Source organism: Aspergillus chevalieri, chromosome 1 (genome assembly GCF_016861735.1).
Source record: "Aspergillus chevalieri M1 DNA, chromosome 1, nearly complete sequence".
Classification (NCBI taxonomy): domain Eukaryota; kingdom Fungi; phylum Ascomycota; class Eurotiomycetes; order Eurotiales; family Aspergillaceae; genus Aspergillus; species Aspergillus chevalieri.
Genome location: NC_057362.1, coordinates 3469913 through 3497003, shown reverse-complemented (window position 1 = coordinate 3497003; position 27091 = coordinate 3469913). Strand labels below are relative to the sequence as shown.

The window sequence follows — 27091 nt, the reverse complement described above, 5'->3', positions numbered from 1 at the left end:
TTGTGTACAAATATTCAAACACCCGGTATTCCATGCTGTTGTCGTACACAGTGAACGCCAATATGATGTATAAGTATGATTGGTCCCATTCTCTGTGAGCACCGCCTGATTTAAGCAAAGTCCATTTTCAAGACACACATCTTGGGTGTTAGCATTGGAGTTGTCCACGAAGCCACCGGAGGGAATGCTGCGGTTGGTGGCACAGCACATGCTGACGTCGGGATTTTTGGTGTTGCTGTTGGAACATGGTTGGTATTCGTCACTTATCTGTTTCGCGTTTGGGAGATAGCAATTGGAGGTAACCAAGGGCGGAAAGACGACGAGGGTTAAAGTGAGAATGATGGTGAGACTAAGCAGGGAGATGGTGTCTTGTCGCCTTCTCATATTGTAACTCTGTGGTTAAGCTAGACTCTTGAGTTATGAAATATGAAAGCCGGGGAAAAGAAAGAGAGTAAGATAGAAAGATGGGAGGATGAGGGGAGGAGAACGAAAATCGATACTCTGTCGAGGGGCATGGCATAGAGAAGAGGGACACTGTAAGCAAGCCTCATCCTACTGTCAGCATAAGCGATGCTGGATCTGCTCTCGTATTGCGAAAAAGCAAAAGAGACATTGGGTCATAACAATAATATTATATGTTCGTGTTAACGAATAATAACGGGATATCATGCAGGCAAAACCATAGACGCTATGCAAACACAAGCAGGGCGACGTCATCTTTCATAACAGCACGGCAATCACTTTCTTTTCGGCGTAGGGGTCCACATATTCTTCAAATTCGACGAAGAAGACGCCCGTGGCGTACTTCCTACTCTCTGCAGCAATTTCTGAGCAGCCGGAGTCAACATTTTCCCACTATCCCCAGCACCACCCGATGCAGGGGTGTGAAGACCGAAATCTAGCCGTGGACTACTAGCAAACCGCGGGGTCATTGGGGTTTTGATTGTGTTGGTTTTTTCTGCGCGTTTGGTCCGAGTAATCCGGTCGACCATGCGGTGGTGCAGATCTTCTCGTTTGCGGTTCTGACGGATATTGAATGGATTCGGTCTTGCGTCTCCTGGACCTAGTAAACTGAGATCGTCGGAGTTGTCGTGATTTTCAGAACTCGATGTTGGATACTCATCCTCGTCGACAAATGCATAACCGTTTACTCGCGGCGTCTCTCCACCAGTATAACTCCCCGCTCCAGCTTCCGTCTCTGTAAACCGCGGCCGCCCAGCAATAGCATCTTGAATGGCCGAAATCGCCGGAGAAGGAGGCGGCTGATTCGTTTCCTCTGCAGCAGATGTAGTAGGCAACCTGGTGTTCTGATACAGTACACGCTTAGGACCCGCCCGCGAGGCAGCCTCCGCCTTCTGCTGAGTCGTCTCATGCGTATCCTCAACCGACGACGGAAGAAACATCAGCGAATTCTCTGGCTTCGCATTCCATGCATCCGGTTTCGCCGGTCGAGCATCAAGATTCGTTTTGATCTCTTTATCCGCATCCTCACCATCCGCCGTTATCGCCAAAGTCGGATTCCCACCCTGCGCAGCAATCCGCTTATTCTCCATCGTGCGGTGTGCAATCTGTCGCGCAGAAGGAACCTTATTCCCATTCCAGATCCAGGAATATTTCTCACGCTTTTTCGTATTCTGCCGATCCATAAGCTTGTTAAACGACTCGTTGTCTTCACTGGTGTATTTCGCCTGGAACGCAAGGAGACCCATATTCGATACATCAGGAATGTTCCTGCGTGGTTCTTGTGCCGTTGTAGCCGTTGATGCAGAGGTGGCCATCGATGCTACCGACATGGGCGTATCACCTCCCCAGCCCCTAGGCGTTTCTCCCCCGTCCCCTGTAAACCGCGGCGTCGCATCACCACTACCACCTGCAACACTCTCCGCCCTTGACCTCGTAGCCGCCTTCCTCCCCTCCCCAGCACTATTTGTATTTACATAGTCCGCAAGTTTCCTCTTCGAGCTCGCGATCCACGCTTTATCCTTCGACTCCAGCGCTTCCAGGTATTCCTGCTTCAGCTGCGTTTCGAGTAACCCAGGGAAGAAATCGCGCGAAATAATCTCCGATAATGCGTTCGTGTAGATATCTTCGTCGAGGACGGTGGAGGGACGCTTGATTCGTTTCGGGGGAGGAGGAGGAGGCATGAGTTGTTGTTCGGCATGGCGTTTTGTGAGTGCTTGGGACGGTGTGTTTGCCATTGTGGAGGTGAGAGAAAAAAGGATGGTTATTAGAATGATTAAGGCATTAAGAAAGTATTAAAGAGAATATCAAAAGGGATTGGGTGTATGTTCAGTTCATGTGGTGGTTGTGGATCGTAAGTTGATGGGCGAAGCGAAAGCAGTGGCGGCGGAGATGATCTAATCCCATCTCCTGCCTAAATAGTAACTACTGCGACGGCATACAAATACCGGACTATTTGATTGGAGTGTCCATATTACGACTATTCTATCTACACGACTTTTAACACCTTGTAGGTGATTTATATACTACTACTTATACTAGTGTCCTCAAATTCGAAAGTGTCGATGAAGTAAAGAAATCAGGTTAACCAACTCTAGAAGTACATACATACATAAATACATGTACAAAACACATATGTATATATAGCATAAGACAAGACATAGCAGAAAACAGGCAATAAATGACTGTATAGTAGATGGAAGGACAGGATATGAAAGGATGTCACCAAATACGCTGCCCTGCTCCAGGAGCCAGCCCTGGAAGGCAACCTCTATGTAATGGGAGTGGGAAAGGAAGCAAACATATACCGAGGCAATTCCGAAGGTATCATCATGAAAAAATCACAGGTAGAACAAAACCACTCCAGAGATGCATGCATACATTTGAGCTATAGGAAACACGAGGAAAGGAAAATTGGACAGAAAGAATGGTCAGCTGAATCACAGAAGGAAATTTCTATAGGAACGAAAGGTTTGAGCAGGCTGGTCTTCGACCACGCAATATGAGGGAAAAGGAAAAGGAAATGAATGCGAATGCGTCATCTAACTTGGGTAGGGAAACGATTATGACCAATCCAAAATGCTTGAGTACATCCAAACAGAAAAGAAGCGCCATCTAGCCGCATGAAGGGGTATAAAAACGTGCAGAAAAACAAATAACGATGAATCAAACGCTGTCGATGTCGGATTTTGAGTTGATTAGAGTGAAAATATCACTTAGCAGAAGCCACGGGTGTCAAGGACGCACTGTCCTTTTGATCCTCTTCATCAGTAGTCTCCGTCACCACTGATGGCCTGGCCGCTCGCAAAGACGAAGAGCGAGGAGGACGCGATGGACTGGAATGAATGTCTAGAGCCGGAGCAAGAGAAGGTTTGCCGTCAGATGCCTTCCGAACAGTTGGCGAACTCGGTTCTTCCTCAGCCCCACTAAAAGTATCCACTTCCTCGATTTCCTCATCCTCATCATCCTCTTCTTCCTCGATGATCTGGCTCTTCCGCGCGGCAGGCCGTGCGGCCGCTGCGGCCGCTGCGGATTCTGGAACAATTGCACCACTTGGGAACTCGGTGCCAGCCATACCACCGGACACCATGAGGTTGGCTGTGTGGACCATTGGACCCTTGAACGTAGACCGTTTCCGTCGGGCAAAGACAAGGCTCGATGAAGGAGAAGCGAGCAGCGGCGCCGGCGCCGCCTCATTGAACATCGAGTGCATTCTTGGCGTGTCGTTCAAGCCCCGACATCCATTATCATTAACGTAGTTATTATTATTTCCTCTTACAAGGCGAATATTGCTAGGGAATCGAGACGAAGCACCCGGTGTCGTTGGGAGCACCTTGACAGACGAGTGGGGAGATTTGGCCGGGCGAGCAGTAGGTGTCGAGACAGATACGACGCTGTTTGACGAAACAGATGATGCTTTTGAGTGCGAATGAGCATGGTGAATGCTGCGGATGGAAGATATCGAGGATGAAGTGGATTTGCGACCTCGCAGGCCTGTTGAGGAGCGACGGTAAGAGCCTCTAGGCGTAATCGGGGACGGAGACAACGAATTACGGTGACTGCGGTGACTGGTGCTAAGAGGTCGAGGCTGTCGGGGGTATGAATGACGGTGGTTAGGATACGATGCGCTGCTCGGAGCCAGGCTGCTGGCGTTCGATGCGCGCTTGATCTGAGTGGGCGTCGTCATTTCCTCAGGCGGCACAGCATTAGGCGATGTTGCGGAGGCAGGCTTCTTGTTGGTGTCCTGGCTCTTGGCAGGGCTCAGCTTGTCCGAAAAGAGCTTACGATGATGTCCGCCCGCTTGACCAGCGGCTTTTGCATGAGGTGACTTGGCTCTCTTTGCAGACTCCACAAACCAGTGCTTCAATGAGGCCAATTGACTGATAATGGGATAGTTGTGACGACGGCCTGTGCGGCGCCGGAAAAGGCCCCCATTGTGCTGCATCAGTTCCGGCTGGGAAGCACTGACGTGCAACCTGCTCTGTCGTTGGCCTTGCTTGTCTTTAGGGGGCGGCATTGGGCGATGCCTAGTCGAACTGACGGAACGAATGGAGACCTTATCGGCAGAAGGAGGAGGGGGAGTACCAATGTCAGATGGTAGCGGAGGAGCAGGTTCGGGCAGACTTGGCAGTTCAGGCACAGCAAGCTGGGAGGGAAGACTCCTTCTATCTCTTCTCCCGCGATCCTGAAGAGCAGTACCTGAAGCTGGCTGTGGCTGACCCTCTTCGTCGACCTCGACAAGCGCAGCTGATAGCCTTTCCAACCGGCTGCTAGCAGCACTCAACCGACGGATATTCTTAGCCTCTGCCTCGCGTTCTCGTCGTTTCCGCTCTCGCTTTTGTTCTTTCCGCTGCTCCTTTTCGATCAACAGCGACCACCATCCAGCGAGCGGGTCGCATTTCTGGGCAAGCACACTCTCGATCACCTCGTCAATGTTGACCCCAGCACTTTTCATCCGCTGGAGAGTGGTCTTTTCTAACGGTGTGGTGAAGGCGGAAGGTCGGGGAATCTTCAAGATCGCGAGTTGTTCGGGAGCATGTTCGGAAAGGAAAGGATGGGCTAAGATATCGCTTAAACTCGGTCGGATAAGCGGACGTTTCGACAACAGCAAGTTGATGAGTGCTTTGGAGTCATCGGGAAACTTGTCATTGTACGTCGGTTCCTCGGAGAGAATCCTAGCCTTGGTGACTTGGTCATCGTCCTCGTCATACGGTAATTCTCCCGCAAGAAGCGCATATAAAATGATGCCCAAACTCCAAACATCCACCTTTTCGCCAGCATACTTTTCGCCCTTGAGCATTTCGGGAGCGCTGTAGCAGATAGTACCACAAAAGGTCTGCAGGTAGCTTGCTTTGCCCTCATATTCCCGCGTGAATCCGAAGTCGCAAAGTTTGACGTTTTCATGCTTGTCGAGCAAAATGTTCTCTAGTTTGAGGTCTCGATGAACGCATGACTTGCTGTGAACGTATGCGACGGCGCCAACAAGTTGTGTGAATATTCTCTTGACCTTGTCAACGGGCAACGGGCCATGGCGCAGGAGGTAGTTGTAGAGTTCGTCACCCGGGCAGTATTCCAACACCAACCAGACCAGTTTCTCCGTCACGACAACTTCGTAGAGGCGAGCGATGTGCGGGTGGAGGAATTGGCGATGATGATGGATTTCACGAGCTAGATTGGTATCTTCGCGAGGCGACGACTTGAGCACGACCTATAATAAAACCCTACAGTCAGAATCTTAACCTAAAACAGAATATATATGCGGAGCGCGTACCTTGGATCCATTGGTGAGTTTGTGAGACGCGAGGTAGACCTTGCCAAAAGAGCCTTTTCCGATTAACCTCCCCAGAGTATAGTTCCCTACAGACTTAAGGTCTTTTGACGAAAACTCTCTGAAGACAGAGTCAGACACCATGAACATTATCAAACTGCCGGAAAGTAGCTTACTGTAGGAGCTCATTGTAGGAGTGGGCAAGCTGTGGACAATGGCGCGCAACGGCCCAACGTCAGCCAAGCGTTCATGCAAGATAGCGGATAAGGAAAGCAAGTAACCAAAGCATGGACTCGACCCGAGTTGTTGTCCCGGATCGCAGACCAATGCAGCGGATGAGGATATGGAGAGGGGAGTGGTTTCGGAAAAGTGGCAATGGCGCGGGATATGCATTTCAGATACCCCGGGGGAATATGAACAGGTACGGACCTTTTCCTTTTGCTTCTGGGCTTGGACCTCCGGTCTTGTCCTGACAGGCGGCATGTGTTAGGTGATTATCTCCGTCCGATTAACAATAAACAGCGGACAATTGTAAGCGCGTAGAATTGGAGGACTGGTAAGGAGGGACAGAAAGGTGTTTGATTAATTGCGGGTGCCATCCAACCCCAGCGAAATGAACCGGATACTTATTCGGTATATTGGGAGGGTATGGCGACGGAGGCGACACGGAGGACAACGAAACAAGGGAATCGGTCGAGTCGGATCCGATAGTAGTATTTGCAATATGTTTTGAAAATGACGGAGGCGACGCAGAGACAATTCAATTCAGGAGTAGTTGTTTTTTTTTTTTTAAAAAAAAATAATCAGAGTTTCGCCGCAACGGGTGTTTGTTCGGGCAGGATGGGAGAGTAACCTTGGAACGGTGAGATCTCAGAGGCGATACAGGAACATGTATTGTTTGTCGCTGAAGAGTCTGACAGAATGTTAGAGAGTGAGTGAAAAGAAAATAGATAATGAAAATAAGAAAAGATAACGAGGTTGGGGGAAAAGCAAGAGGTTGACGATGCAGTACTTTCTGGAGGCAAGAAGTTCAGGAGGAGGCGAGGAGGAATGACTGCCTCAGTCCAGTACAGACAAGCAAGTATCAAGGAAATGACAGGACACCACACAGAGAACGAACTACGTGCCGAGCCAAGTAATTTTACCCAGGCAATGAGATCATTTCAATCTATCTTCCATTTATTTGCTTCTAATTCGCTTCTTTTGACCTTCTGAGCTCCCCGAACGTGGGCCGTTGATCCCGGCATTTCAACGGTTTCATACCTCGCATGGCGCGGAGTCTTTTCTTCATAGATATCAATGCTGATATTAACATTGTATTTATTTCTGCTCTAATCCTAATCAATTACTGCAATTGTCTCTGAATCGTGCTCTACACTGTATGCATATGTACTTGTAGAGTCTCGTGCCCCTGAGTATAAATTTAGATCGCTCGGCCGGCCCATCTTCATCTTCAGTCTAGCATCTCTAGCGTCTTTCCGCGCACGTCACGGTGTGAGATACGGACAACTCGGCAACCAGTTCAAGGATAGTGTTAAAAAGAGAAAAAGTGCGATGGAGAAAAGTTCATCAGTAGATCTGAGCTGACAATCTGTTACCGGATTGTCAATTAAAAAATTAAAGAATACGCGGATTTGGCATACTCCATAGAGTCAACCTACGCCTGCCACCAGGGCAGGGAATGAAGATGTTGGACTCCCCGGTGACTGGTACACATAGCCGGATCAACCGAATTTAACCCGGGCTCTCCCTCAAATGCCAGCGATACTAGTCCGAAGTACGAGTGTAGAAGATCTGCCCTGTCAATCACAACTCATCTAGATAGACGGCGAGGGTACTAGCTTACCTGGTGGTTCCCCAACTCCTTTCCCAAATCCTCCAATAAGATGCTGTGTCTTTTCGAGAAGATACCGCCGATTACGAGCAGCATCAACCAGACCTAACCGGTCCAGCATCTTCAGCGCGTTAGTCTCAATCGGCCAATCTCATCGCTGAAATAACTTACTGCCAGAGTGGCCGTGTTCCAAAACGAGTAACAAGTATCAGCAGCCTTGTTACTCCGTCCATTAAACCCAGCCCATTGTAAAGACTCTTCCGTCGGTGTTTCTATCGGAGGTAAAGCCTCCACCTTGCCTTTGAGACGAAGCGCTTCGACTGCTTGGGAGAGATTTTCTTGCGTCTTATCGGAACGAGTCGGTTGCTCTTCGTCGTTTTCACCAAGGTCAGATGTCTGTCGCGCTACTAGCCACCGGACCAGCGATTCAAATTCCTCAGAACCGGGCGAGACAACTGGTGCTGGCTTATCGCTCGAGAATCGATTCAGAAACGTTAAAGCCCCAATAGCGCAATATGTCAGACCCGCTGGAATCGTAAGCAAATGCACTCGACTAGAACAAAGAAGGCGTACCGTGAGATTCGCAAAAAGGTGCCTCTGACATCCCACCGTCATATGTCTGACAAGCCTCGATGAAAGCCACCAACCGGGCGACATCAATATCCTTTACATCCTCAAGACTCTCCCCCCGTTTCCCTCGGAGGATATAACGTGTCCCCGCAGCGAAACAACAGAATCGCAAATCTCTCCCTCCCTCAATCTCGCCGTCCGGCCCAACAATATCCCCAAAGCTCCCATCCTCACGCTGCAACCGCGGCAGCCATTGTAGACACTCAACCCGCTTAACCCGCGACAAATCATCACCCAAAATCACAAGGATAACCAACGCAAAGAAAGTCGAGGGAATACTTGCCGGATCCCAGAATGCATTCTCCGGTGTCCGTTTCTCGATCCCGAAGTCCGTTCCGGTGAAGCCTCGAAAACCTCCGGTTGGCACCTGGCAGTGGTAGATCCATTCAATGTAGCCTTGTCGCTCTTCGGGGGTGGTTTCGTCGTGGAGGACGCCGAGGATGTCTAGACCTGCAATTGTGAAGAAGGCGAGGAGCATGCGATTGGAGTCATTGCCGGTGTAGAGGTCTGGGAGGAAGGTCTTGAGGCATCGACGGTAGTATTTGATGTGACGGTCTTTGTTGAAGACGGCGTCTGACATATTGCCTATCCAGGTTAATGTCAGTTCATTGTCCTTTCCACAAAGTTTTGATAGGCATTAACCGTAATACAATATATAATATCGAAAGTGTGCCGTTGTCTGAGAGGCTGAATGGGAATGAGTTGCGATAAACCTGACCATCGGAGTTAAGCGCTAAACCCCACATGACAAAACACGGAGCTTCTTCTAGCCAAGTACATCTCTTCATTGAAACCACCACTTTCATCATTTCAATTCATCATAATTTCTTAACCAAAGCCGACAATGGCTCTCTTATCATCCAAGACCCTTATCCAAGGACATGCTCTGTTCCTCTTCCTCCTCGCCGTGTACCTCACCAAATCCCCAAATGTCATTGTCGAGTCCGATCTCGTGTTTATGCTGGGAGAGCTACTGCATATAGTACGTTTCTTTACCAATTCAATCCTTCCCAAATTTAAAATTGAAAGAATACAAGAGAACCTAACAATGAACGACAGGACGCAGCACCCAGCTTCTCCCGCCCCCAATCCCCCTTCGCCCTCTGCGGTATCCTCCTCGTAGCCGACGCCCTCGTAGACCTCGTCCTCATCACCAAAATCCCGCAAATCAACGAAATCATCGCCACTGCCGAAGCATCCCGCTACCAATCCTCTGTGACGGTTCCGGGCGCGATGCGCGGAAATCCCTTCATCACGCGTCTAGCCACACTATACAGTGAGATTTGGACGTTATTGTCTGCGTCGCGTTTCTGTTTGTTCTTCGCGGTGTCGTTTTTCATTTATCAGAGCCAGCCAATGGCTTGGGGGGTTGAGACTGGGTCTGGTTTGGATCAGTTGAAGAATCGGGTGGTCTTCACGTATGGGTTTGTGGAGATGATGTTTTGGCTTTGGGTATGTCCTGCCTTCTTTTTTCTTGGTGGAGAGCAATGCTGACTGTTTAGATTTATCTCACTCTTCGGGAGGAACGACAGGAGTTGGTTTCTCGATTTGTGGAGCATGACGAATAGACTGGATTGTTATACTAGTCAATAGAGGCATAGAATATAATCAACTTTAATACATTCCTACGGTTCCAAACGCTGAATACTGATTTGAGTAATGACTGAATTATGGGTATTAAAATTATGCTAGATCGACCCTAAGTTCATGATATCGTCGAAAAGAATCCATCCATCCTTCGCCGTCCGTCCGTGCAATTCCAAATTCCAAACCAAAACGCAAGGATAATCAAATTTACGCCAGGAACGCAAAAGCAGCAGCACCAACAGCCGCAATGATCGATGCATCCTTGTTGTAAACAAGCGCAGCACCACCAGTCTCAGTGGCAGAGGACGAGCTGCTCGAGTTGCTGCTGGACGAGGTGGACGACGCAGAAGAGTCGGATGAGGCGGTGGACGAAGACGAAGAGCTCGCAGTGGCACTGGCACCGGCAGCGCAGGTAGCGGTCTTGGGCAGGCCGTCGACGCCGACACCGCTGCAAAGCTTCTGGGTGAACTCGACGGCATCCTTGGCATCGTCCTCAGAGCACTCCTTGGAGATACAGCAGGCGGTCTCGGCGACGTATTTAGGGTCTTCGCAGGCGCACTTGGCGTCGAGCTTGCCGCAGTGGTCGGGGGGAGTACCAAGACCGCATTTAGCCTGGGTATACATGTTAGTTCTGCTGACAGTGGGGCATGCGAATGGAATGGCATGACATACGGCGCAAGTAGGAATGTCCTTCAAGCTGATCTCGGCAGCAGCAGCGGTGGCTGCGAGGAAGAGAGGGACGTAGGCGAACTTCATCGTGATGGTTATGGAAAGAGTGACCAGATGGATTGGTTGAAGGAATGGCAGGGTGATCTAGCAGGGAGAGACTGAGAGTGTGAGGGAGCGTGAAGAGAATGATTGACGAGTGGACGCCTGTGAATTATATAGGTGACAGCGGCAGTGAGCGCGATTTGGTAGACAGACACATCCATCCCCTATGAGGAGAAGCAACCCCAACACAATTGCCCCATTAACTCAAATAAACATATTGGACTCGAAACCACGAGGCTGGCTCAGAGCCCCACGATTGGCGATCAGCGCTACCGAATCAGGTAAAGATGAAGATATTCTCATTTCAATAAGCTCGGCGTTGGAGACAGTTTCTCATAGTCTGTACCAGAGGACAGCCCCTGAACATCCATGACTCGGGCCATTCTACTGGTCATTTCTCTTCCAAGTAACACTCTTACCATAGATTTTCTCAACACGAACTTTGTCTGCGCTTCTGGACCGGGACCCTTTGAGCCTAATGGCTATGGACAACCGGCTCGACTCCAATTCCACTACTTTGTATTATGTCGGTCTTGTACATTTCTGGTCGGTACCTTCGTTCCTAAAGTATGCAAATTTTATCATCAAGGATTTCGCTCCGAAACGTGCATTGTCTCAATGAAAAGGTCTCCAACAACCGCCCGGTAAAAGCGTAGCCGGCGTATTCTTTCCGTGGTCGCAACAGAGGGGTTAAGAGGCAATAGCGAGAAGGTTTGTCTATCGTGAGGAGAATTGCCGATATTGGACTATCATACTATGCCAGAGTACGAGTCATTTTATTGCTGTGCGTGCTTATCCATTATGGCCGCAGACTCCCCGTCGCAGATCGTCCGGACGTGGCTCGGCGGCAGTAGGGGTGTCCCTACGGGTGGTTGATGTCTTGTACACGACCTAGAGGTACCTCTGGGATAAACAAGAAGAAGATAATGACACCCAATGTCATTCCGATATCTTGTTTTGACATCTGGTAGATCACCCGTTGGATGTACAGGACATATTATGGATGACAGAGGAGGTGCTACCTATTGGGGTTATGCCACCGAGTGAGTCGGTCCACGGGAGATCTCATCATGTAAACCATACCCGATCGTCCAGATCACTGTACAGAGTAGTACTACATATGACAGTCTCATATATCTTGTATGTATAGAGGAGTCACGGAACATTATCCTCGACTATGTAATCATGGATGTACAAACCAACCGACTGCTACCTGAAACCTGTCAGGGCAATGCATAAGTTTCCGAAAACGGAAATGCAGAAGCGATGCAACTGAGCATATTGAGTGTAATGCATCTCTTCCACATCTTCACATCTTCTCTCACATTTTCTACTGCTGTTTCTCTTTTATCATGACATCATGAGAAATCGCATTCGCCGACCGAGTGACATCATGGCCCGGGCACTAAGACAGTAAGCTTCCGGACTTCCATCCCAGCGGCCCTTCATCATCTTCCCTTTGGTCTTACCCCTCCTTCTTTTTCTTTTCCTTTTTCTTCTCTCCTTTCTTCCCTCCTTTGCTCTCTTGATTTCCTGGTTATCTGGAATGCCTGTTGTGGCAGCCAAACCTACAATTCCGCTTGATCGTGTCGCAGTTCCCATCTATCGCCATGGCTAGTGAGTCCGCGGGAGCTGCCGTTGCTTCCCAGCACACCTCAATCCCTCGTTCCAGGTCGACTCGCCTGGCAGACCAGGGTGAGTACCTCCTTGTCGTGTCGTGGTTTCATTGTTGCCTCTACGGCGGTGTAAAAGACCATATTGAGAATCCAGAACTAACGCACGGTTCATCGCGCGATCAGCCGCCTCTGCTGCACTATACGTGACCCACCCAGATCGTCGATTATCCGTTCGCGAACCTGCTACCGCCAACACCCAGTTGTTCCGTGAGCATTGCCCTTCGATTCCATATCCCAGTGCGAGTATTGACCGTTTGTGTCGCTAGGTGATTCAACCGGACATCTCGATCTCAGCAGCGCGTCCGCTTCGGCTGCCATTCTCGCTCACACGAGAAGTAAACCGTTAGAAGTCTGGAGACCGTCCGCGCAGCCCGCTGCGGAAAAGGCCGCCTACCATGCCCGCGACTACCGCGCTCCTGAAGCCATCTATGTGGCCAAAGCGACCCCAGAAGGACACAAGGCCGCGACCTCAGCCATCAGAGACCGGCGATCGATTACGAGCATCCCTGCAACGCCTGCCGGTGTGAACCTGGATCTTTCCGAAGCTGAGCGCACGGCCGGCCTACAGCGACGAGCGAGTGAGCGGGAAAAGGCACGTCTAGCCGCGACCGGGGCATATAATCTGAGCAGGAGACGAGCCAGCACGACCCCGAGTAAGCCCGCCGTTCCGGAAGGCCAGCCTCTTGCAGCCTCAGCAGCTGGTGCGTCCCGTGGAACAGTCCAGGATCCTACTGAAATCAACCCATTGGAAGACTTGGACGCTGCCAATGAAGCAAGTAGGCTTACACACTTGACCAACACCGACTCGCAACTCTACGGCTCGCGTTCACGCTTCCCTGACGACCCTGAAGAATTGAGAAGAAGAAATGTGCAGCGTGCAGCGGTGGTTTCCATGTCGCGCGACATGTACAACATTATCGAGTCAAAGGAAGAACAACCGGGTACGGCGGCATACGCTGCTCAGATAACACAAGGTCGCGCACGCTCGCAGAAGTCGCTTCAACAAGATGGCAATATCAACAAGGCACTGCAGCAAGCACTTAATATACAAGGTCTCGCACACAAACGGGCCCAAGAGAAACTGGCATTGATGCACGACGAGAATGCCGCCTTCCAGGAATATTACGGTACAACTCCTCAGCCGCCACGTCCCACCTTGAGCGTTCTTCGGAGAAGAGCCTCCAGTGACACGGACATGGAGCGATCCAAGGAAATCCGGTATCAGATGTCATCGCTGCGGACCAAGTTGGACGCGGTGGATGAAAAGCGAGAGAAGGATCGTTCTCAGCTCATGGAAGCTGCCAGGAGAAATGTGGACGCCGCAATTCAAGACATGGACCAGTGGGTCTACGACTCGACTGGTCGAGCGCCACCATCTGTGTGGGAGAAATACGAAGAGGCGGCCGAGGAGCGCCTGAAGGAAGAGCAGCAACAGCAAGCTCAAGAATATCCTGATCGAGTCAACATCGGTGCGCAACGGTACATCGACATGGCCGATGTTGAGGCCGTTGCCCGGTCTCGGGTTCAGCCTACTCTTGACGAGATTCACGACCACGCGGAGAAACAGAGAGCCAAGGAATTGGAAGAACGTCTAGATGCGGAGCAGAGGCAAAGACGTGAAGCTACCGAACGTGAGAGGGATGCTGAATTGAAAGCTGAGGAGAAGCGGATGAGGGGTAAGTCGTCTTCTCCCATGAAATGCTAGGGTTGATCTAACCCTACTAGAATCCCTGAAGAAAGGACCCAAGAGCAAAAAATCGAAGCGAGGCCGTGCCCAAGAGCCTCCCATTGAAAAGGCAGAAGCCACCGGGGCTATTGGAGCTGGAGTTGGAGCTGGAGCCGGAGCCGGTGAAGGAGCCGCAGAAGCTGAACCAGAAGCACCCGTTGACACCACGACATCAGGAGAAGATTTACCAGAGATGTTTCGATCCCAAACTGCTGAAGGAGAAAACGGGCTCGTGGTACCTAGCACTGAACCGAAAGAAACACAGCCGCGCAGGTCTGAATCAAAATTGAAGAACTGGTTCCGTGGTCGACGTCGCACAGGCCGTGGATCCCGGGGTGGACGGGCAACCGAAGCAGCCAAGGAACAACCCCAAGCCCAGAAAGAAACAAGCACAGCACCAGTCACTGGCACCGGTGCTGGTGCCAGTACAGCTGAAGAAGCCGAAGGGACAGAAGAAGCAGAAGCTACAGGTACCCGGGATCGTTCCCGAAGTGCAGCACTCAGTTCTCACCCGATTACTGGGGATGAGCTGAATGAGATGCAGCGTAGACGCTCCTCTGTGCTCAGCACCAATGGAGAAGCTCCGCAGCGGTCACCTGCTAAAGAGAATGGGAACGGGAACCGACGATCCTCTTGGTTCCGGAACAGCCTGATGAAGCCATTCTCACGGAATAGCGAGTCCAAGGCAAACGGCAACGGCGTCGCAGCAGCAGGAGGCGCAACATCAAAGGACTCCGAAATAGCTGACCCTTCTGAGGCTCGACAAGCATCAACAGCTGCAAACCGAGAAGATCTCCGCGAAAGCGCCGCTGAGCAGGGCTTGCCCGCACCACCTGCCATTGGCAAGGAGGCGAGTAATAGTACTGCTCGGGAGTCACGATTTTCAGAAGATCTGTAATTAATCTATCTTTTCTTTCTGTTCTTGTCTATTTTGTTTAATACCTCTCTATCTTTGACGTCTTTATGAAGATGTGCGGCGCTAGTTATGGTTTTGGTTCGGGTTCGGTCTTTACTTGGGATAGTATGGTGTAATACTTGTTGTGAAGGCGTTCAGATGTTCGTACATAGGCCTAATATACGAGAAAAAGGATATGTGATTCTGTTTACCCAAAAGGGAAGTCATGGAATTTCATCCCACGCCGGTGTCGTATGACAAAGTCAAGAAAAGATAACGTAACCCACAAGCGGACCGCGCACACAAGCGGGTCGCGCACCTTTGTATTGCATACTAAATGGCCCTTTTTCTAACCTTGATATATCAACAACAACAGTTCTAGGGGACACGGGACTGCTAGAGAAATCATTCTTGAGTAGTATATCTGTATACATTAAGCTGGTGTATCTTCTAAGTATGTATTTCCTTAAGTAACATAGATTGCAGCTGTATTTATCTGTATTTCTCTATTTATCGGTATTGTTGAGCTATTGGGTCATAATAAAGAATATGTGTCTTGAACATTTATTTCCCTAATATATAGCTTCATGTTTATTCAAGAATTGTGCTTTTTCATATATTGGTTGTTGAGATATCGTTGAAGTTAGAAAAAGGGTCATTTAGTATGCAATACAAAGGTGCGCGATCCGCTTGTGTGCGCGGTCCGCTTGTGGGTTACGTTTATTCATCTGTTTATCAATAACATAATCCACCACCGAGCGGGCCACCTCCCGACGGTGGTCGAAATGCTGAAGTCAATAACACAACAAGAAAATGCATTTATTATAAAAACTAAGCTCTATTGCAATTCGGACATTGCAGTCTTCTATGCCCAATAATACGACAATCACTGCACCGTAGTGGTGCCCGTACAGGTGGTTGGTTTGTTGCTGAAGCAGGTCCGCCAGGTATGGTAGTAGAGGCTTCTTGGGCATCGTTCTCACTTTGTATGATACCCTGGGCTTCCTGAATAGAAAGACCCCCTGTATAGGCTATCTGTCTATGAGAGCGCTTTCTTTTCTGCTGCTGTTTCTCATTCGCAGCCCTCAAATCATGGTTTTCCTTTGCCAGAATTGCAACATTATTCATGGCCATTTGACAACTGCGGAAAACTTGATCCATAGCAGCCTTTGCAGGAGTTGGGGGGGCTATTGCTGTGCTGTCTCAATAGCTTTTTGACAGTGGATTCTTGCTTCTCCAGTTGCTTGAGATTGTGAGGTGTTTTTGGATTGGAATTGGAGGATTGACTTCCAGGAGGTGTCGGGGTCTTCGGATATATATTAAGCTGTGCCAGCACCCTCTCTGGACTGTATGGAACCAGGCCAGTTGCCATGAAGCCATTCTTGATATTATCCATCTTAAAAGCCTCCTTACGGGCCTGTGGGTACGCTGAAAGAAAGTCAAGCTTGTCCATATGATTGTGTCACAACCTGGCTTCTCTCGTGTCGTACCTAGGGTTCTAGTTAGTTGTATTTCGAGACTGAACACTTACCTTAAGTGTTCCCAAGTAGTCGTATGCTCAATGCCCCTCCGGGTCCGGTTCGGTATGTCGTATGCGTTGATGGGTATGTCGCCCCCTCCAGGCTCCGTAGTTCAATAGTCGTTGATGGGTATATCGCCCCCTCCAGGCTCCGTAAGATAATCAACAAGTAGGAACGGTAAAGGTAACGAGTAGAGAAACAAGGCCAACCGAGTACGTATACTGGGTTGTTGGTTAAGTGCGGACGAGTCAGAAACTAGAAGGTAACCAATGCTGTAAGACTTGAATTGATCGCGAAGAACTAACTAGGTGCATGAATGAGTGTCCTTATATATCCTCCGCTTGTATACCATATGGACTACCATTCTGATGGTAGTGATTGTGGTAGTTGTATACCATCTACCAATGCCAAGCCATGGTATATGGTAGTTGATCACGTGATGCGCCTGTTAACTATCACCTATGATCCCTGTCCTTCCTGCATTATTACCAGAGCTTATAGTCCAATGATTCTGCCTTGACTCCCCGCATAATCACGTGAGATTAGTGCCTTAGGGGTCTGTAACAGATTGATCCTAAGCTGCATCTTTTCTTCCACCAAGCGGCCATATGTGCGCTTCAACACTGCAAAACAGCCAACATCAAGAGGTTGTAAAAGATGAGATGAATGTGCAGGCATGCAAATTGGCACAATATTATTCTGATTGCATATCTGATCAAATTTGGGCGTCAAATGGCCTCCATGGCCATCAAGAATCAGAAGGCAGTATTTTCCAGTCATGCAGCCATTTGTAGCTGGGTGTTACAGACCTTGCCGTATCAGCCTCACGTGATGATACAGGGTTAGGATGGAATCATTGGATAACAGTTGATGGTGGATATGCAGGAAGGAACAAGGATCAATTTGATATTTGGCAGACCTATCACGTGATCACCAGCGTATCCGGGATACGCCAAGAACTTATCATGGCTATGAAGAGAACATATCAACGACACGCTCGGAGCGTATCGAGGATCAGACCCGAGCATATCATGGATACGACCAGGAAGGATATATAAGGACACTCATTCATGTACTTAGCTTAGTTCTTCGCGATCAATTTTCAAGTCTTACAGCATTGGTTACCTTCTAGTTTCTGACTCGTCCGCACTTAACCAACAACCCAGTATACGTACTCGGTTGGCCTTGTTTCTCTATTCGTTACCTTTATCGTTTCTACTTGTTGACTATCTTACGGAGCCTGGAGGGGGCGATATACCCATCAACGCATACGACATACCGAACCGGACCCGGAGGGGCATTGAGCATACAATTACTTGGAAGACACTTAGGGTAAGTGTCCAGTCTCGAAATATAACTAACTAGAACCCTAGGTACGATACGAGAGAAGCCAGGTTGTGACAGAACCACGATTGGAAAGAAGTATATTGGCCATATCTTGAACATGAGACGGTCGGGGAGCTGCTCCACATAGATAGTATCCATTGAACAAGTGATTCCTCTTCTTCTTTTGTTAATTTAAGGCCATTGGCTCGTTTTTCAGCACGATTTGTACTGCCGTTCAATCGGCGTTGTAGTGTAGTCCGAGGTACATCATATAGGCGTGCAGCTTCACGGATATTGGTAATTTCTTTCTTTTTTAAGGATGAGATGGCAAGTAGAACCCTTCCTTCTTGTTCAACTTGGTTTTTTATCTTTGCACGCGATTTTGGTGGCATGGTGGTGGTTTGAATTTAATCACAAGATAGTGAGCATCGGAGAAACTGAAAGGTGGCCCGCTCGGTGGTGGATTACGTTAATCTCCAAGCAGAAAGAAAATAGGAGAGAACATAAAGAATCTACATGTGACTAAGCACAAGTGAGACATGAGGGCTAACTTCGGAGTAATCGCGGAGAAAAGTAGAAGGATTTACTAGTGCCGGGATGGCCGACTACCCTAAGCTCGATAGCGTGTACAGCTGGTAGACACACTGTATACACAAAAGTTGTCTCTCTCGCTCTTCCTCTTCTTCAACAACCAATGAACCAGACGGGTTAGCATGTATAGACCAACGGCCAAGAAAGAGTGGTGGTTCTGCGGAACGCTCACCGTCCAGGCCCTCTTAACCATCGCGCTTGAAACGTAAGCCATACCAGCGGCCACAAAAAAAAAAAAAAACTTAATCATTGACGAAGTCAGGTACATCCTCGTGGAATGGGAACGATGGGTAACCCCCAACATCACCCAGGTCCCCATCTCCTACGCCGTCCCGATAGGCATGGGCATCCTGGTATTCGCTTGTGTCTACGAAGCAATCCTCGCGCTCGACGCCATACATCACAAGAACAACATCCTGCTATTCGCAATCTGCATATTCAACGTCTGCAGTAACATCTTCGCTGCAATGCGGTGCGTCTCGATGCAACACACCACCGCCAGGTTGTTCGCGGAGAGCGCGTGGGCAGTTCCTTTGTTGGTGAATTCTTCCTGGGACGTCTGGCCGAGGATTCAGCCGGCTGAGATTCTAGTCCCGGTTATTACGAGCTTGGGGACGGGGTTGCTGTGGCCGTGTGCGTATTATCTGCATCGAGAGTATTCGTGGGCGATTTATAAGTGTGTGCATGGGAGTTCGGAGATTCGGATGCGATATTTGGCATATGAGGTTGGTTCTTTCATGGCTTGCTTAGTCCGAGTAAATTTAAGCTGACAAGTTCAGATCTACCTCGTCCTGATCAAACTTGACTTCTACTTCCTCGTCGGCTTCATCATCCAATACGACCTGGTCGACGTGCACTTCAACGAACCCGAGTACACCCTAACCATGCTCCTCATCCCAGCCGCTTTTGTCACCATGGTCCTCGGGATCTACTTCGTCCAGCACGAGCGCACCTACTGCATGATTCCCATTGTCGCATGCTACCTAGGCCTAATAGCTTACCTCCTCAGCCGGATCATCGTGCTCTACGGGGACGGTCCACGCGCCAACGTCATTGGAAAGGATATGATGCTTCTTTTTGCGATTATAGCGCTGGTATTCACAGTCGGGACTCTTGTGTGTGCGATTATTTGCATGACGAATTTCAATCGCGGGTTGAAGATGGTTAACAAGCGGAAGGACGTTGCGCGGGAATCGTATATGTTGAAGGGTGCGGAGGTTGATACTTCTTATCAGGGGCGGGCGTCGCGGATGTCGTTGGATTAGCTTATCTACATAATAATAATAATTTCGGATAGCGTTCTTTGTAATAGTTGAAGGCCGTATGTTGGTCGACCGCTACTCCGTGGGATCTGCGGATAATGCTGTCTTAAATCTTATTTCGGGCTAGTTAAATAACCGCTGTCTGCCTTATCACCTTATCTCAACCTCTCCTCCACCTCACCTCCATCCTCTTTTCAAGCCATTACAGGATACAGATACAATAATGTCAGATTTATCTTCGGCAGACCGCCCCTTTGACAACATTATCAACTTCCGTGATGTGGGGAAGTCGATTAACGGCCTTACGGGGAGGAGGTACCCATCCTGGCCATGACACTGTACGGAATACATGCTAATAATACATGGCAGGATATTAAAAGAGAGGGTTTTATATCGCAGTGCGAGAGTGTGTATATTCATAAACTGAAGCAAAAACAGAAGAGGCGTTGACAAAAGGCCCAGCTCGACGACGCCTCCGAACGAGATAAACGCCGATTAAGCGATGAACTGCATATTTCCACGGTTATCGATTTGCGCTCTGTGTACGTCCCTTTACCTACCATGACATTGCTACAATCAAGGGAAGGGCAGAGTGTACTAACAGAAACAGGACGGAACACCGCATGGCCGCCCAAAAGCGGCGCGAACAGCATCACCTCTCTTCATCACCAAGTCCAACCCCAGAACAAGGACAAAAAGCAGAGGCAGAGGCAGAAACAGGACCAGACGAACAACAGAACCTAATGACAGATGACTACACCCACCTCGACCCACTCCCCGGCATCAACCGTGTTCTGATCTCTCTGACTGGAAAGGCATGGGAGAGGTCATTGATTTGGAGATTGGATTGGATGAATTTCTTGTACGACTTCTTTTATCCACCTTTGAAAAAGAATAATGGGACTAATAATGAACAGTAAAGTCCTAGGTCTTGCAGCCTCGGGCTACAGAACCGAAGCCGTGAAAATCGTCGCACAGGAAGTCATGGCTCCGCGGGGCCTTATCGGTCTTGGACAGGATACGTTGGACTACAGTACCTCTGAGATGAAAGAAGTATTCAATTTGCTGGCTGGTCAGCATGCTCCTGCCAGTTACGGCAGTGACAGTGAGAATGAGACCGAGGATGAAGGGGAGGCATTGCCGCTCCTCCTGCACTGCACTCAAGGGAAGGACCGGACGGGTTTGGTCATTCTTCTGCTGCTGTTTTTGACGCATGTTCCTGAGAATGCTATTTCCGAGGATTACATGCGTTCTGAGCCTGAGTTGATGGTCGAGGCTGAGGAGCGGCTTAGGGAGATTCGGGCGATGGGGATCCCTGAAGAGTATATTAAATGTCCTGCTGGGTTTACGAGGGCGATCCGCGGGTATCTAGAGGAAAAATATGGAGGTATCGAGGGGTATTTGGAAATCGTAGGCGTCGGGAGGGAGACACAAAAGAGGATCAAGGAAAGGTTACTTGCATAGTTCCCTTATATAAGTAGCATTGTACTATATGATTATCAACAGATAGATATCAACAAACACTGGTAACCTAAGCCAGTGTAGGGGGTAAGTAAAGGTGAACCCCAACAAAACAACCCAGAAGCCGATATAATCCAAGCACCAACGCATCGAACCAATGGATATCACAAAACGAACGCAATATTACAGTACAGAGTACATCCAAAAAAAAAAAAAAAGAAAAAGAGAGAGAGAGAAAATTAGCCAAGATTAGATCCGCTGGCCACGGTAGTATCCGGCGGCAGGTCCTGTCGAGTCCATCGTTAAGGGCTCCTCGATAACAGCATTGTCATTTGCCGGGACACTTGTAGTGTTGGACCCCATCTGTGTCATTGCAATCTGCTTGTGGCCTTGAGGGACATGACGACGGGTGCGGACGGAGGGGAGCAAGTCGACGACGAAGGAGAGGACGTAGCCGGTGAAAATGAAAGCAATGACTGCCAACGTTAGCAATTGAATAGCAATACAAGAAAAGGGATGACATACCCCACTCAAGAACAGCAGACGCGTTCCTCTGGTTCTTGTGCTTTCCGGTAACACCGAACGCAATAGCAAGGGCAATCTCGACAATGATGAAAGTTAATTTCATCACGAAACTAGCGAACAAAACCCGGTGCTGCGAGCGGTAAAAGAGACCTAGACGGAGATATTCGGCGCAAATCAGGATGGCGCTAATAATGTATCCAGCAAGGAACATAGCAAGGAATCCTTCATGCTTATTCGGATGCCGCAGAGTATCAAAGCATGACAACAAGATCAACCCCAGCGCACCGGCGATCGAGAAAAAGATAGACCCAATAGCACACGCCTTGTCGAAACGACCCTTATTCGGCACCAATTGACCCGCGTGTCGCAACCATCTCTCAGCCAGGAACGCAAGATCAAGAAACACGACTGTCACCACGCTGCCGGCCACGAACAGGGGTTTGAGATGTTGGGCGCCAACGTCGGAGATGTATCTACATGATTGTTAGATTCGGCCATGCGAACACGAGACGAATTATAGACGGAAAACGTACGCGATGGTCTGCCCCTCTTCCATACTACCAGAGTAAACCGGGGCGCCGTCTGCAACTGCCCAAACGACCAGCATCGCGATCAACATCGCTATAATGAACCGTCAGCCTCCATTGTATGCACACGTGCCCTCCTTCCTATCCTTACCTATCCACATGCAGGCCGATATAAGAGGGAAAATCCAGAACGAAATGATCCACATCTTTGCGATTGAACGTTACAAAGGACGCGGATCTGCGACTGCGACAGGGGGAGTCGAATTATCGAGCAGCGACAAAGAGGGTCAGATCGGACGAGTCGACAGTAAAGAAACGTAAAAAGAACGAATATAGATAAATGATTCCAGAATAAGACAAGAGAGCGACTAGAGTGAGCAACTGAAAAATTATAAAAGGGTCAGTAAGTCTCTTTTCCTTGATTTCCAGAGTATGGGGAATCGTCGGAAATTGCGGGCGTGGCTCAGCCGGCTGTACGTACTCTCGATCTTAGATAATATTCTGAATAAGTGTCGCTGGTAAAGTGAATAGCTTCTATATGTGGGTGCAAAAATGGCCCGGCGTCGTTTCTCGTCAGATCAGATCTTGCTATGGCTATATAGAGGAGAGAAAAGAAGACAAGACTATCCCGGCGTCTCCCATTAAGTGGCTGGTGGTTCTGGTTATACGGGAGTACGACAACCGCCGACGAGTCGATCACAGGCAGTGCACAAGGCAGATGTCAACGCAGGAATCGCCAAAAGATATATAAAGAAACCGCCCCAGCGTCCACGCGGTTGTCGGTCAAATAAAATGTAGAGCCTGAAGATAAAAAGAAAAATGTCGGCCTGTCAATGACTTCATGCTCGACCGCCAATGCGACGTCATCTGCTCTTCGATTCTCCCCAGCCACCGTCAGCGGAAGCATACGAAACTATGTAGGATTATTATACTACGGACTATGCTTTAGAAAGAAGAAGATCCATTAACATATCCTTAGTCTATGCTCAGAACTCCGTACGCTTTTGGAATACCGTAAGCCACGATACCATCCCTGCAAAGAAACTCACAAAACACAAGCAACGAGAAAAAGCAAGAGGCACAACTCGGGGGGAATAGAAATAAACTAAAAAACCAGTAAAGGGAACAAAATAAAGAAGAAGAAGAAGGATGGATAAGAAGTAAAACCAGTAAAGAAATTAGCGACGACCACGGGAACGACCACTCGTCCTCGTCCGCGGCGTAGGGCTGACCGGCACTCGGCGCTGCACCACATCGATGATCTGAACTTCATCTCCACTATCATTTTTCTTTTTGTCACCATCGGAGTCGGAGTCGAGAGAAATCACAGGAGACGAATGAGTTTGTTGATGAGACCCCCGGCAATTAGAGCCGCGCCGTGTTCGGGTCCTGCCATTCGTTCCCCTGTTTGGACTGTCCATCGTACTCCGTTGTCTTGTCGTAGAACCTTTCGACCCATTCTGGCGCGCTCGTCTGCGATCCAGTGCCTCCCGCTCCTCCGACGATAATCGTATGTTCTTCTGTCCAGATACATGCGCACGCCGAATCCGTTCCAATGCCTTTTCCACCAACCAGTCCTCCCGTTCCTGCATCGCCAGTTGAACCGCGTAAGCCACGGTGCTATCCGTATCATCGTAAAGATCATATTCCACGCCATCCACCGACCCTGTTTCGTCCGCATCGCCGTTATATACCCTTTGTCGCCCCCGTCTACTCCGTCGCACCCCATTGTGTATATCTTCCTCTCCATCGTTGATTTCCGCAATCCGCTGTGCTGTCATCGCCGCTGTCGTTCGTTCACTGATTGCTCCCCCCAGTCGTGCCCCTGGTGGCCTTCCCCATCGGGGCATAGTATCGTAAGGAGCTCGCGGCCGACCACCTAGACCGCCTCCTCGGAAAAAGCATTTTCGATGGGCTTGTCCATGAGCGCGGCGTGGCCAAACACCGTCACACCAGTGGCACCAATCAACCAGAGCACCGTGGAGATAGGGGAGGCCCAAATACCCAGGGGAACCGCAACGACGAGCAGACCAGTGTAGAGCTGAGAAGTGTTAAGACGAGCGAAACCCAGTTCCAGATCACGGCCTTCCAGTTTCCCAATACCGTAGAGACCACCGGTGACGAGGATTATGACGAAGAGGAGCAGGAAGTTGGTCAGCAAGCTGTAGATGCTGAGCATGACGAAGACGACGGCATAGTTGCTGGAGAAGTAGGACAGGTTGTAGTTCACACGACTCTGAACTTCACCGAAGTGAGCGGGCTTGGAGAGACGCTTCACGTCGAGGAATTCGGAGACAGGACGGAGGTTGGCGAACCGCGAACTGATGGACTGAGCGCGGACGCTGTTGAAGCGATCGCTGAATTGCGAGGTGAGGGCACTGATAGGGAGCTGCATGGTGAGGACGTAATTTAGTGTAATGTATAGAGTAGAGAAGTAGTATGAAAAGGTATCAAGGCTGGACGAAGGTCAGGAATTCAAGAAGAGGCCACGGGGAGTTGGAAGAGGAAAAAAGACGGAACAAAACATGCGGCGGCGTCAGGCACAGCCGAATAAGGGGCAACCGCACTGCCACTTCTAGTTGAATATGACAGATAAAAAATAGAAAGAAACAGACAAGAATAAGAGGAGAATAAGTATATTTAGAATAATACCCTGTTTTCAGCCCGGCAGTTGTTCTAGTGTTGCTGGTAAAGCCTGTTGATCTCTATAGTTCCCTCTTCCGTAAATAGTACTACCGAGTCAACCGTCACCATCCAAACAACAGACAGATCGAGCAAAAGAAACCATATTTATATCCCCTCCTCTCTTTGACCCCTCAGCACTCTCTGTATCCACGATTGGTCCACGTTGAAAAGACCCTCCAGAACGGTCATTAGTAAACAGTGAAGCCTGAAATGGCTGCATCCTGCATGCACAGGGGGCATTTGGGCAGGAGGGGACATAGAGGGAAAGAGAGGAGAGCAGGGAAGAAGGGAAGGGGAAAAGAGAGGATAGAGGCGTGAGCGGGTTCAACTTGAATGTCTCAAGTCTTCGAGGACCAGGACTATGCTTGTCTGGTGGTGGTCATTCCAAGTAGACATTGATCAGCCTGTTGAGTATGGAATGGCCACAGGTAAACAGCCACAGACAGGCTGAGATCACCTATGATTACCCGAACCTTGTTAATATGAGATCCTTCGCACAGAAGTAGAGCTGGAGTGAGACTGCCTTGGGCTTTACAGGGCTGATTCGATCTGCCATAGCACACCCCAGGCTATGGCACTCAACTTTTGACATACATACAGAGCACAGAGTATCCCATATAATTGCTAGAAAATTTCCTTCAATTGACAGTAAAAATTCTTAAGAAATCTTGAAACGACAGATCATAGGCTCTGTATGTACTATCACACCGCCCCAAAAGGAATGGCCAGATAATCGCTTCATTTATCAGTTACCTTTGAATTTCCAGATTCTCTTTTTCTTCACCACTTTCTCCCTGTTTATTCCTCTCTCCCTCTTATTTTCCTCAATTCCCATCATTGGGCGTAATAGCCCAAGATGAAACTCTTCACGCTCCGCCTGGCCCTGTTCGCCGTCCTGCTCGTCGTGGCCGTGGCCTGGACCAAGGAGGACTATGAAATCTTCCGCTTGAACGACGAAGTCACTGCCACGGAAGGACACAATGTCACTTTCTACGGTACATAAACTCGCTTTTGTGCTAATGGACTCTGCTAATACCTTTCAGACTTCCTAGGAACCCGCCCCAGCGCCAACCAGGAAGAAATCAACAAAGCCTACCGCAAGAGATCCCGTCTTCTACACCCCGACAAGGTCGAGCGTGCCTTTGTCGCCAATGCTTCCAAGGACAAGTCCAAGGCCCAGAAACAAAAGGGAGGCACCAATGTGAACAAAGGCCCCTCGAGGCGCGAGATCGAGAAAGTCGTCAAGGAAGCCACCGAACGCTCCTCCCGTCTGAACACCGTTGCCAACATCCTCCGAGGCCCCTCCCGTGAACGCTACGACCATTTCCTCAAGAACGGATTTCCCAAGTGGAAGGGTACAGGATACTACTACTCGAGATACCGTCCTGGCTTGGGCTCTGTGCTGGTCGGTCTGTTTTTGGCATTTGGCGGTGCCGCACACTATGCTGCTTTGGTTCTCAGCTGGAAGCGCCAGCGGGAGTTTGTGGACCGGTACATTCGTCATGCGAGACGGGCTGCTTGGGGTGATGAGATAGGCGTGCGTGGAATTCCGGGCATTGACTCCACTGCTCCTGCGCCTACCCCCGAGGGAGACGGTGAGGCAGCTGCCATGCCGATGAACCGCAGACAGAAGCGCATGATGGATCGGGAGAACAAGAAGGAGAAGAAGGATCCGAGGGCAACTTCGCGTAACAACGCCGCTGCACCGGCCGCCCCGTCGACCACCGAGCCCACCGGTGAGCGCAAGCGTGTCATCGCCGAGAATGGCAAGGTGCTCATTGTCGATTCGGTCGGCAATGTCTATCTGGAGGAAGAGAGTGAGGAAGGCGAGCGCCAGGAGTTCCTGCTCGACATTGATGAGATCCAACGTCCTACCTTCCGTGATACCATGATTTTCCGTTTCCCGGGATGGTTCTACGGAAAGACGGTCGGACGAGTCCTTGGAAGCAGAAACGCCGAGGAGGTCGTTGATGATGATGCCAGTGAAGAGGAGATGTCAGAGGCAGCCGCATGGGCTGTCCCAGAGACTACCTCTGCGTCGACCTCTAACGGCAGGTCATCTCGACGAAGGGGGAAGCGGTCACAGAGGTCGTAATGATCTGAGTGCTACGATTGATCAGACAGGATGACGGGCATCTGCCAGTATATAAAAATGTACACCCATACTATTGTTTAGCAAAATAACAAAAATCAAAAATTCATTGCGATCCTCCCAATCAATATACATACATAAAAAATTCATAGCAGTAAACAAGCATTGAAACGAACCAAAGGAAAGCAGAGACATAACTCGTATCATCATAACCAGATTACCTTCCCATCAATAAATCCGACCCGAAATACAGAT

At 49.5% G+C, this 27091-nt stretch overlaps 12 protein-coding genes across 12 annotated transcripts; 5 read left to right on the top strand and 7 right to left on the bottom strand.

Annotated features, from left to right (window-relative positions):
* Positions 1-737: 737 nt before the first annotated feature.
* On the bottom strand, positions 738-2198 carry ACHE_11199S (splicing factor ESS-2 family protein; the record flags this gene model as incomplete). Its single annotated transcript, XM_043275741.1, has 1 exon — positions 738-2198. The coding sequence occupies one exon, from the start codon at positions 2196-2198 to the stop codon at positions 738-740; it is 1461 nt and encodes a 486-aa protein (XP_043132319.1).
* Positions 2199-3172: 974 nt separating this feature from the next.
* On the bottom strand, positions 3173-6211 carry ACHE_11198S (non-specific serine/threonine protein kinase; the record flags this gene model as incomplete). Its single annotated transcript, XM_043275740.1, has 4 exons — positions 3173-5668; positions 5732-5849; positions 5905-5933; positions 6158-6211. The coding sequence occupies 4 exons, from the start codon at positions 6209-6211 to the stop codon at positions 3173-3175; spliced, it is 2697 nt and encodes an 898-aa protein (XP_043132318.1).
* A 1174-nt stretch (positions 6212-7385) lies between these two features.
* cdc43 (protein geranylgeranyltransferase type I subunit CDC43) lies at positions 7386-8772 on the bottom strand (the record flags this gene model as incomplete). The annotated part of the gene is made up of 4 exons (XM_043275739.1): positions 7386-7522; positions 7575-7683; positions 7734-8089; positions 8136-8772. 4 exons carry the CDS (start codon positions 8770-8772, stop codon positions 7386-7388), a joined length of 1239 nt encoding a protein of 412 aa, XP_043132317.1.
* Positions 8773-9036: 264 nt separating this feature from the next.
* On the top strand, positions 9037-9760 carry ACHE_11196A (uncharacterized protein; the record flags this gene model as incomplete). The annotated part of the gene is made up of 3 exons (XM_043275738.1): positions 9037-9174; positions 9252-9644; positions 9695-9760. The coding sequence occupies 3 exons, from the start codon at positions 9037-9039 to the stop codon at positions 9758-9760; spliced, it is 597 nt and encodes a 198-aa protein (XP_043132316.1).
* A 226-nt stretch (positions 9761-9986) lies between these two features.
* ACHE_11195S (CFEM domain-containing protein) lies at positions 9987-10535 on the bottom strand (the record flags this gene model as incomplete). Its single annotated transcript, XM_043275737.1, has 2 exons — positions 9987-10391; positions 10452-10535. The coding sequence occupies 2 exons, from the start codon at positions 10533-10535 to the stop codon at positions 9987-9989; spliced, it is 489 nt and encodes a 162-aa protein (XP_043132315.1).
* Positions 10536-12160: 1625 nt separating this feature from the next.
* ACHE_11194A (uncharacterized protein) lies at positions 12161-14850 on the top strand (the record flags this gene model as incomplete). Its single annotated transcript, XM_043275736.1, has 4 exons — positions 12161-12245; positions 12350-12433; positions 12493-13902; positions 13952-14850. 4 exons carry the CDS (start codon positions 12161-12163, stop codon positions 14848-14850), a joined length of 2478 nt encoding a protein of 825 aa, XP_043132314.1.
* Positions 14851-18406: 3556 nt separating this feature from the next.
* Positions 18407-19549, top strand: ACHE_11193A (uncharacterized protein; the record flags this gene model as incomplete). The annotated part of the gene is made up of 3 exons (XM_043275735.1): positions 18407-18489; positions 18547-19009; positions 19064-19549. The coding sequence occupies 3 exons, from the start codon at positions 18407-18409 to the stop codon at positions 19547-19549; spliced, it is 1032 nt and encodes a 343-aa protein (XP_043132313.1).
* A 220-nt stretch (positions 19550-19769) lies between these two features.
* On the top strand, positions 19770-21010 carry ptyA (putative tyrosine/serine protein phosphatase; the record flags this gene model as incomplete). Its single annotated transcript, XM_043275734.1, has 5 exons — positions 19770-19861; positions 19916-19952; positions 20009-20088; positions 20157-20408; positions 20464-21010. The coding sequence occupies 5 exons, from the start codon at positions 19770-19772 to the stop codon at positions 21008-21010; spliced, it is 1008 nt and encodes a 335-aa protein (XP_043132312.1).
* Positions 21011-21256: 246 nt separating this feature from the next.
* On the bottom strand, positions 21257-22220 carry ACHE_11191S (Frag1/DRAM/Sfk1 family protein; the record flags this gene model as incomplete). Its single annotated transcript, XM_043275733.1, has 4 exons — positions 21257-21483; positions 21533-22005; positions 22066-22153; positions 22211-22220. 4 exons carry the CDS (start codon positions 22218-22220, stop codon positions 21257-21259), a joined length of 798 nt encoding a protein of 265 aa, XP_043132311.1.
* A 1017-nt stretch (positions 22221-23237) lies between these two features.
* Positions 23238-23840, bottom strand: ACHE_11190S (uncharacterized protein; the record flags this gene model as incomplete). Its single annotated transcript, XM_043275732.1, has 1 exon — positions 23238-23840. One exon carries the CDS (start codon positions 23838-23840, stop codon positions 23238-23240), a length of 603 nt encoding a protein of 200 aa, XP_043132310.1.
* A 98-nt stretch (positions 23841-23938) lies between these two features.
* Positions 23939-24454, bottom strand: ACHE_11189S (putative COPII vesicles protein Yip3; the record flags this gene model as incomplete). The annotated part of the gene is made up of 1 exon (XM_043275730.1): positions 23939-24454. One exon carries the CDS (start codon positions 24452-24454, stop codon positions 23939-23941), a length of 516 nt encoding a protein of 171 aa, XP_043132309.1.
* A 1146-nt stretch (positions 24455-25600) lies between these two features.
* ACHE_11188A (putative endoplasmic reticulum DnaJ domain protein Erj5) lies at positions 25601-26839 on the top strand (the record flags this gene model as incomplete). The annotated part of the gene is made up of 2 exons (XM_043275729.1): positions 25601-25739; positions 25788-26839. The coding sequence occupies 2 exons, from the start codon at positions 25601-25603 to the stop codon at positions 26837-26839; spliced, it is 1191 nt and encodes a 396-aa protein (XP_043132308.1).
* Positions 26840-27091: the final 252 nt, after the last annotated feature.